At 36.2% G+C, this 9,510-nt stretch overlaps 2 protein-coding genes across 2 annotated transcripts; one reads left to right on the top strand and one right to left on the bottom strand.

Annotated features, from left to right (window-relative positions):
- Positions 1-2,452: 2,452 nt before the first annotated feature.
- LOC125223167 (E3 ubiquitin-protein ligase Os04g0590900-like) lies at positions 2,453-3,677 on the top strand. Its single transcript, XM_048126179.2, has one exon. The coding sequence runs from the start codon at positions 2,641-2,643 to the stop codon at positions 3,451-3,453; it is 813 nt and encodes a 270-aa protein (XP_047982136.1). The 5' UTR covers positions 2,453-2,640; the 3' UTR covers positions 3,454-3,677.
- A 2,989-nt stretch (positions 3,678-6,666) lies between these two features.
- LOC125223769 (transcription factor bHLH71-like) lies at positions 6,667-9,189 on the bottom strand. Its single transcript, XM_048127062.2, has 3 exons — positions 8,664-9,189; positions 7,644-8,060; positions 6,667-7,087 (listed from the first exon to the last, which is right to left on the bottom strand). The coding sequence occupies exons 1-3, from the start codon at positions 8,985-8,987 to the stop codon at positions 6,983-6,985; spliced, it is 846 nt and encodes a 281-aa protein (XP_047983019.1). The 5' UTR covers positions 8,988-9,189; the 3' UTR covers positions 6,667-6,982.
- Positions 9,190-9,510: the final 321 nt, after the last annotated feature.

The following is a 9,510-nucleotide window of genomic DNA, read 5'->3' as shown; positions in this document are numbered from 1 at the left end:
TCGTGAACACATATATTGTAACTAAGTATAATGAAACAAGGAAGAGATACAATGAGGGTAAAGACAGCCAATATTTGGGAGATCGGCAGCCAAAAAGAGCTCGAGGGGTCGTCCGAGTGAGCGGCCAGCGGCAACACTAAGATGAGGACACCGTAGAGGATAAGCGGCCACTGCAAGATCTTGATGCAGGAGTTGTCCTCCTCCGTGGACAGCGATATTTCGATCCTGATCACTGGGATCAAGAGCAGCATTTTGAAGATGCAGATAACTATGTTGACAAACTTCATCCTTCTTTTTAATTTGTAGGGTTTCAGAGAGTGAAATGGAGAAGGGAATTGTAAATTGTTTCTATTAAGTGCGTGAGATGATAAAAGGATTTGACTAGATATGATCCGTATTGCTTAATCACATTTACAAGAAAGAAATTTTTTGAGCATAATCACATTGGATTCGTTATTAACAATTTGACATAGTAATAATAAACAAGATTATTATTTTCCAACCTTGTCTGGAGTTGCACAGCTATACCTCTACTCATTCATCCATGAATTTTATCGATTGTCATATTTGAGCTTCTTTTTCTTGTTCCACATTTCAAAAATTTGAGAGTATAATAGTATGATATATTTCCCATTTTATATTCAGTCAATGCATTTTATTCAAATTTTGGTAATACTTAGCATGTATATTTGTATTTATTATGATAGTAAAGAAGGTTAGAATTTAAGGTTTCTATTTTTAATATACATAATTTAGAGCTTGGAGCATAAAGTTCGGAGGATTATTGTTTTTCTAAATATACTTTTACTTGATTTTATTACAAAAATCAAAATCTGGGGAACTGATATGGGCTATGGAAAATGAAGAAGAAAGAGGCTTAACGCTGTTAAACATTACCACAAGGGTAAACAATTGGTAAGTATATAGACTCGAGCCCACGAGGAGTTGTTGCAATGCACTCTTTGTTTCATGTACAACAAAGAGGATGAGGTTGCTACTGTCTTCTCACTTCTCTTTTAATATGAGAATTAAAACTAAATTGAAAAGACTAATCCATATGATATATATCTGCATTTGAAATCGAATTAGCGACAATGCAAAATAACCTATCATTTAGAGACAAAAAAATTGAGACGCAGTTACTAATGTTCGGAAATTTTTAAAAATAATCATAATTTAGGATGCAAAAGAAAACGTCATCACTAAGTTGATGGCAAATTATCTTAATCTTTTGCTTTTTTTAGGACGCTTCTATTTGTGTCCGTTGGTTCAAAGTTGTGGACTCAAGAATATGTTGGAAGTCTCTAATATACTACTCTGATAGGAAACAAGATCCTATCGGCGTAGAAGAGGACACGCGAACAATGAATTTGTGAACAAAAAGCAAAATATCAACCCTAACGCGAGGCTAGGGTTTCGAGAGCACCAAGATGAGAAAAAGTGTGTTTATTACTTTAATTCTCAATGACTCGATCTATGAGAATTCTGTAATTTATAGAATTCCCCCTACTTAATTCGGACTTACGATTCGGGAAAGAATCAAGAATAAAACCCGAAAAGATTTGACTCTATCATGAAATAAAATAGTTCATGCGAAATAAGGAAACAAAATAAAAACAAATAAAAAACAAATCAAAATAATCATATCTCTAATATCAGACATAGTCTCGATATTTGGCAGGACGGGGAGCGTTCCTCTGTGGTCGATCCTTCTTGGCTGCTCTGGTCTTCGGCCTGCCCCTCTGAACCGTCTTCGCCGTCTCCCCTATCCCTGGCGGTTGTCGCTGCATGGGTTCATGCAACCCCCCTTCATCATTGCTCCCCGTCTCGTTGATCAGGGTCGTATCATACTCCCTCCGTTCTATAATAGTGAAGACATTTTCTTTTCGACACGCGACTTAAGAAAAGATTGTATTAAGTAAGTAAAGTAAAAGAAGAATAAAAAGTAGGAAATTAAAAATGTAGAGAGATGAAGAGAGAATAAAGTAAAACAGAGTAAAGTAAGCGAGGAAAATGTGTTGACTTTTACTAAAAAGAGAACTAACTTCACTGCTATGGAACATACTAAAATGGCATAATGACTCAACTAATGCGGAGGGACGGAGTACTACACTACTAGTACCGGAGTATTTCTAGTTGACTTGAGTTTCAACTTCAGATTACATGACTATTGAATTAGTTTATTGATACAAAAAGCTATACGTTTTCATACTCCAAGCATATGTTAATGAAATATACGCCCAAGCATGACCTTTTAGCGCTGTAATATAATAATTCCAAAGAAACTTTAAAGATTCGCAAACTCCACATAATCAATATTCTTAAATTTGATTTATCTCGATTGGTACAACTAACTTGGTTGCTGCAACAAAGACGTTATTCAGTTGATATTATTTATTTCGTCATATAAAGTGACATTGAATGGTTGGGGCGAGAGATTAATGGAGGAATAAAGAGGAAAAGATAAAGGTTAGTCAATGATAAGGTATACCAATCAAAACATACTCTTTAATTTCCCTTTTGTTCCTTTCCATTATAAACTCCTTTATCATTCCCCTCACGCTTTCAGCTCCACATTCCTCTCAACATAAGCTAAAATCAACACCAAATTCTCTCTCAAATCATAATCCGTAGAAAATTATGAATACGCTAGCCATCGGCAGCCGCATCAAGGATTGTTCTAAAGGATTCTGCAGCTTCTTCTGCCCGCAGTGGTGCTACATAGTCTTCCCTCCTCCTCCGCCGCCGCCACCGTCAGAATACCTCCCCGACGACGGAAGCTCCGGCCCCGACTTCTCTCCCTTCATCATCACAATCATCGGCTTCTTGGCCGCCGCCTTGCTCCTCCTCAGCTACCACGCCATCCTCTCCAACTACTGCCGCGGGAGAAGAATCCAAAGGCGCGGCCAAACGAGCCGCGCCGTGGACGTGGAGAGCGGAGAGGACGGCGGCCAGGAGGGGACATGGTTCGTGGCGACGAACCGCGGGCTGGACGAGGCGCTGGTGAGGTCGATGGCTACGTTCAAGTACCGGAGAAGGGAAAGGCTGGTGGAAGGCACGGAGTGCTCGGTGTGTTTAAGTGAGTTTGTGGAAGAGGAGAGGCTTAAGCTTCTCCCCAAATGTAGTCACGCATTTCACGTGACATGCATCGACACGTGGCTCAAATGCCACTCCAACTGCCCGCTTTGCCGAGCCAATGTGGCGGGCCCGGCCTCATCGCCTCCTCCTCCTCCTTCTCTGCCTTCGCTATCGCCACAAGGTGCGGGGGGGAATGTGGAGATTGGCACTGGAGATCAACGAGAGGGCGCGAAAACGGATGGAAGGGTTAGAAGATCGGTGTCCATGGATTCGGTTTTCGAACGGCGTTTGATGATAGATGATCCGAGTAGTGCAAGTAGATGTAGTGAGATGAAGAGATCACATTCAAGTGGAAGGTGGTTCGTCTCTAAATAGGGTAAATCAACCCAAAACTATATTTTTTCTTGGAATGTTTTTAGCGGTAAGATTTGTATGTTGAGATAGGGAGTAGATTGTGTGAAAAGATCACAAATAAAGTAAGGTCAATTTTTTCGGATAATTTGTGGGATATTTCAGAGTCCATTAAATATACTGTACTCATAATATGGCTAGCCATAAAATGGGATTCTAGTAAATATGGATATTATGGATATGAACAATTTAATTATCTTATTTATTGTTAACTAAGTTTACATTATTACCCTTTTAACTACACATTCTTTAATGGAATAGTACTTAAAAATTAAGTACTCACTTCGTTCATGAAATATTGTCCATATTTGACTTGCCATGTTAAGAAATGTGAAGAAAAGTGGGTTGTAAAATTTAGTGCAATGAGGGTCCAACATTTTTATATTAGTTTTATGTAATAAAATGTAAATGTAAAGAGTTAGTGGAAAGTGAGATCCATTTACCAAAAATAAAAAAAGACAAAGTTGACAAACTTTTACGGACGGATCAAAATGACAAAACTGAACAACATTTCACGGAGGGAGTAATTAAAACTATCCAACTCATAAATTTTTAGCCTATAAATAAGTGTGGTTTACAGACCCAATATTTAATTTATTTATTTATTTGGGCTAAGACAGATGTGGCTTTCTCTTAACATGGGCTGAGTTTTGAAATACAGAGCAAGGATCCACATTAAGAAACAATTTCTATACCAACACTGCGTGAATAAGTTAAACAAGTAAAACATGGGGTATAAATATAAAAGTAGACTTTAGATATTTCCCAATAGAGATAGCAACCATTAAAACTAGTTCATATTCACACAAGAAAAAAATTGAAAATATCGATTGTTTATGATTTTAACCCCCATTCACCACAACTAAAAAATTACACTTAATTTGTGAATGAATGTTCAATACTATTTTTCTTTAATTTACATGTTTAGAAGCTCAATCCTATTTTTTATATTATTTACTAATTCTTATGGTTGCGAATCAGTTGTTAACTTTTAGATGTCATACAAAATGGATACGAAATGGAGAAATGACGGGAAAACGTGTGTGACTTTCACAATTAGGAGGATATACATTTAAATAAATAAAATTTCAGTAATACACAAATTAAATATATACGATTCAGTAATTCCCAAATTAATTATTTAAAAATTTAAGCCCAACTTAATCTTTTGTCGAAATCATATTTTATTCAAGCCCAATTCCAGGGAAATAACAAGTTTATTTCATTTATTTTTGTAAACATCTTTATCACTCAACTCTATTTTTCACTCTAAAAGCCTCTGTTTTTTTACAGTAACATTTTGAGCTTCTACTCTTTAAAGACTAGTTCTTACAGGGCACTCTGTATTTTTCCTTTCATGTTAGGATTCTGCATTTCTTTTCGCATTTTAAAAACTTACTCTTTTAAGGATATAAAAATTGGGACGGAATTACTAGCATTTAAATTAATTAGAAATAACTACCTAGGATGTAAAAGAAAGCATTTTTAAGCGGAGAGCAAATAATCTTAATCTTTTGTTGTTTTATGACACTTTATGAAATATTGATGGTATAATTAAACACACAAATTAGCGTCCTTAGCATTAAAAGGTGTCATTAGCCTTTTCTTTTAGAATTAGCACTCCGTTATATACTCCCTCCGTCCACGAAAAATATAGCACACTTGTCGTTTTTGGTTGTCCACAAAAAATAGGGCACCTTTAAATAATATGGATCTCACATTCCACTAACACAACTTCTTTCTTAGCTTACTTTTTCCCCTTATGTCTTACTTTATCAATTCTACAGTAAAAAGTCTTTCAATAGTCTTAAAAGTGTTCTATTTTTCGTGGACGGAGGGAATATTAGTCTTTCAATAGTCTTAAAACTGATTAATATAATATCTTCGACGAAACACCTATACGGCTATACCTACACCTGATGATACATACACGAAACCAATTTAAAGAGTTATATATCACGAAACCAAATTAAAGAGTTTTCATGAGGATCTATTTGAAAGTTTACCATACTAATTGATGGTACTACATAATATAGCGAATTAATTAACACACTTGATTACCTTACATTCCATATAAGTAATTTATTTGCACTTTCACATCCACCACTAATCGTAAAAAAAGTTATCTAGCTCTAGCTAGACACTTGGTGAGAATAGGACATTTTAGTTTGATGTTACGCCGCATCACTAATTTAAAATTTGAAAAAATATTAAAGGATAGATAAATGATGCTTTATCTTATGATTATCCAACCTTAAAGAAAGAAAAACAATATCCAAGTCCAATAATATTCGAGTGTGAAAATAATCAGGTGCAGCGGCACACCATAAACCCCACCGTTGCAAGTTTCCAATAGGTCTCTATCTTGTTCCCGCAAAATGACACTATTCTTAATTTGGGATACATATAAAAAACAAAAATGGAGGCCAAAATTCAATGCAAATGGCATTTTACCCATATAATAAAACAATGAAGATATTGAGCATACATACATAACATGATAACACTATAATCTAGAGGCTCAATTTCCTAGCTTGCCTGGCATATGGATTATTCAGGATAGCGATCCCTCACCTCTCCTACTCTCCAAAATCTTAGCTTATCTTTACCTTCTAGATTTACTACTACTATATTTACGTATACATTGGAGTACAATAATTTTTGTGTGTGTGTGTGTGTGTGAATGGACCGCACAATATAAGTAAAATTTTCTAAAATTTAAAATTTACTCCTAATAAATATGTACAACCTAATGATCGTATCACTTTGTCTAGGCTCTCTACTCATTGCATTCATACTTATATGCAAACTTTTTTCTCTTATTTATAGGACTTATCTTGTTTTGAAATGCCAAGGATAGAAAGAACCTTCAGTACTCAAAGAATTCGCTAGTAGGAGTATATGTTATAGATAGATTTTGGCATCATCAAAATTGAGGAAATAGTTGGGAAATTTAAAACAGCTTGGATTAGATACCAAAACCACAATGATCCTCCTATACATTGTGTAACTTAATATTGATCCAGGGAGAAATTTACTAGTTATTGGTTTGCCAACATTATTTCAATTGCAAATTTATCGTCGACTTACTAATCCGAAGCTACTACAAGAAACACGAAATTTATGGTACAAGAAACACAGACTCAACATCCAATAAATCGAATTACAAGGTTGCAGTGCTGCAATAATGTGATAGCTCGTTTATTTTTCTTTTTATTAAAGTATTTACATCTGCAAAATACATGGTATCATGACCAGCTAGCCACTAGAGAAAGTCCAGGATCAAGATTCAACAATTTTGCAAAATAAGTAGTACTACCAAAGTGCAAAAACTGAAAAGGTCGATGAAAAATACTGAAACAAAAAAAAAATTAGATTGGTAAAAATTAATGACCAAAAGTAGAGTGAATTATTTTGCAATTAAATCCTAAATTAAACACAATGAACGTGAAAAAGGTTCAATAATTTTTACTGATAAATATATATATTAACCCTAGGTGTGACAACCTAGGATAGCTTCCTCCTCAATTATTCTCAGCATGTGGTGAACTGCCCCGGCTATGTCGTCTGCTGAATTGAGTTGGCAACCCTCTTCCACCTATATAAAGAAACAACCATGCAAAGTTATTTTTTCATTAATTGTTCATCCCCAAATATACGTCAAAAAGTTCACTAAATCTATGTGTAAAGACAACATCAATCTACTTATGTCTAGAAAATCACCCATTAAAGTAAAGGGGCAAAAATAATCACATTTCACATCAATTCCCAAATTGCCCTCAAGAAAAAGTACTATTTACACACAGTAGAATCTTTTGCACAGTGCACATAGTTTGATGTGGAAGTAGGTGCAGGCTGTGTGCCAAAAAGTAGATTCTTTTGCATGCTGAGGTCATTTTCGACAGTCCTAGTTTTGTTACCATCAAATAAACCGTGCCAATGTATAAGACCAAAAATGCTGAAATGTAACGATATAAGTTAGGGACCAAAAATTTTAATAATTGGTGTGGTATGTGACATTCCTAATTAATGGATCTAGAGACCAACATTATTTTGTTGGGTGATTTTAGCTAGGTAGAGACAAAATAAATCTCGAACGAGTGAGTGAACCACGTTCGAGATAATAAGTTTATCCGGTGCACGTCCACACGTACCTTAGCGCTGATGGAGTAGAGCACGAGCGAGTCGAGTGTGGTGACATTGAGGTGGAGGATTGTGAGGAAGACGGATTGGAAGGCGGCGACCATCTTGGAGAGCTGGCGGACGCGCCTGCGCGATAGGACTCGGACGTTGGCGTGCGTCTCGATTAGGGTGACCTCAATGTCCGCAATGGCTGCCTTGCTTTGTGATGTGTATTTGTTGCCTAGTTGGCTTTCCGAGCAGCTGAATTGTGGGTATGCAAAGAATTGACCAAATGGGCTGCCTATTTTTGGCTTTTGATCACTTTCATCATTTGTTGTCACATTTCCATGCTCCAATAATGCAAATTTCTTTGCTTCTAGTGACTGCAGAATGTGCTCTAGCTCTTTCACAAATTCTATTGCACCACCAACAATTGAGGCTTGGTCACCCTGAAATTAAATTAAATAAAATATAAAACAATGATTTAGAAATAGTACTAGAATCATTAAATGAGGTAAGTGAGGTGAAAGTTGATAAGATGAGAATGAGATTTTTAGTAGGACAGAGACAATAAGAGACATGGGGAGGTTGAGAGTATTACGTCACAATATTCTGTTGCATCACAAACATCAACAAGAGCAAAATTAATGCAACCTATAACTAAAAGATTATTTGGAGAAAGTATTGAGATGAATTAGAGACTAAGCACCTGTGGTATAGCACTCATATAGGTAGCTAATTTTGCCTCATATATATAGGTAGAGCTATAATGTGTCACATCTAATTGGCTTATACTCGAGGCGAACAAAGACAACAACATATGTCCAAAACAGACAGAGAGATGAATGAAGAAGATGAGTGAGTGCAAGAACTATTCCGGAATCAAATTGTACCTTACTGAAATTCAAATCTTGTGACTTTTTTTCTTTTCGGTAGAAAAACAGTGCAAATTCAAATCACATTATTATCATGAAGTGAATAGTACTTAATTGGGTTCTCTCCTCAATAATTAATTTCAATTTTAACATAAACATAAGTATAAAGAAGCTTACTCGTTGAACATAAGATTCCGGCATGAGAGAGCGCAAGACAGCAAGATGTTCATTCATTTGCTTGCGGCGGTTTCTTTCAACGGCAATGTGTGTCATTCTCTGAGTTTCGGCTTCCTCTTTGTTCTTGCACACTTTAGGCCTCCGCCGCCGCTTCTTGCGGCCCTGCGCCGCGGCGGTGGAGGTTTCCGGCGGGGGAGGCGGGGGAGGCATGGAGGAGCAGCTGGAGAAGTCGCGGGGGCTGGGTTGGGAGGAGTCATGGAATGGGGCTGTGTCAAACATGATGAAGTTGAGGAGCTCAGTTGAAGAAAGTGCTTCGAGAGCCATTTTCTCTCTTAATTTGCTAATATTTGATTTTGAGGAGTTGCTTTCATCTTTATAGTAGAGATTTGAGTGCCCCAATACTATTGACTCTTGTTAGATTATAAAGCCTTCAATCATTTTATTGTCTTCTTCAACTTTTGAGAGAGAGAAAGCGCAGGAGCAAGAGTGAGAGGTGAGAGAGAGAGAGAGGTTTCTTTCCTTTTTCACCAACTTTTTGATGCAGAAAGGCACAACATCTATAGTGTCCTCTCACGTGCATGATTGCGTTTCTTAATATGACTAATCTAAACATTTTTTTAACAATTTTTATATGATTAGAGTGCCATTCTCAGAATAATCAGTTTAACTTTTTATTAATACATGATTGTAATTCCTTTTGGTCCCATGTGTGAATTCAAAACGCCGTTGTGCAATTTTACCGGTGGAAAAATTACAAATACTACAATTAATTAAATTGCACTGGCAATTCTTTTCAGTAATTCGTAACGTAATTATATTTAAAGTTAATTAACTTTAACTTAAAAAC

The sequence above is a fragment of the Salvia hispanica genome, chromosome 1, assembly GCF_029641045.1.
Source record: "Salvia hispanica isolate PSC_SH4W2 chromosome 1, Shi_PSC_v1, whole genome shotgun sequence".
NCBI lineage: Eukaryota > Viridiplantae > Streptophyta > Magnoliopsida > Lamiales > Lamiaceae > Salvia > Salvia hispanica.
The sequence above is the reverse complement of the archived record's forward strand: the minus strand, read 5'-3'. Positions and strand labels throughout refer to the sequence as shown.

Excerpts from the sequence above, each read along its gene's own strand:
- LOC125223167 (XM_048126179.2), top strand. The coding sequence starts at position 2,641 with ATGAATACGCTAGCCATCGGCAGCCGCATCAAGGATTGTTCTAAAGGA.
- LOC125223769 (XM_048127062.2), bottom strand. The coding sequence starts at position 8,987 with ATGGCTCTCGAAGCACTTTCTTCAACTGAGCTCCTCAACTTCATCATG. Across the intron at positions 8,061-8,663 it reads CGGAATCTTATGTTCAACGA|GGTGACCAAGCCTCAATTGT; the intron begins GTAAGCTTCTTT and ends ATTTAATTTCAG. Across the intron at positions 7,088-7,643 it reads TCTACTCCATCAGCGCTAAG|GTGGAAGAGGGTTGCCAACT; the intron begins GTACGTGTGGAC and ends TTCTTTATATAG.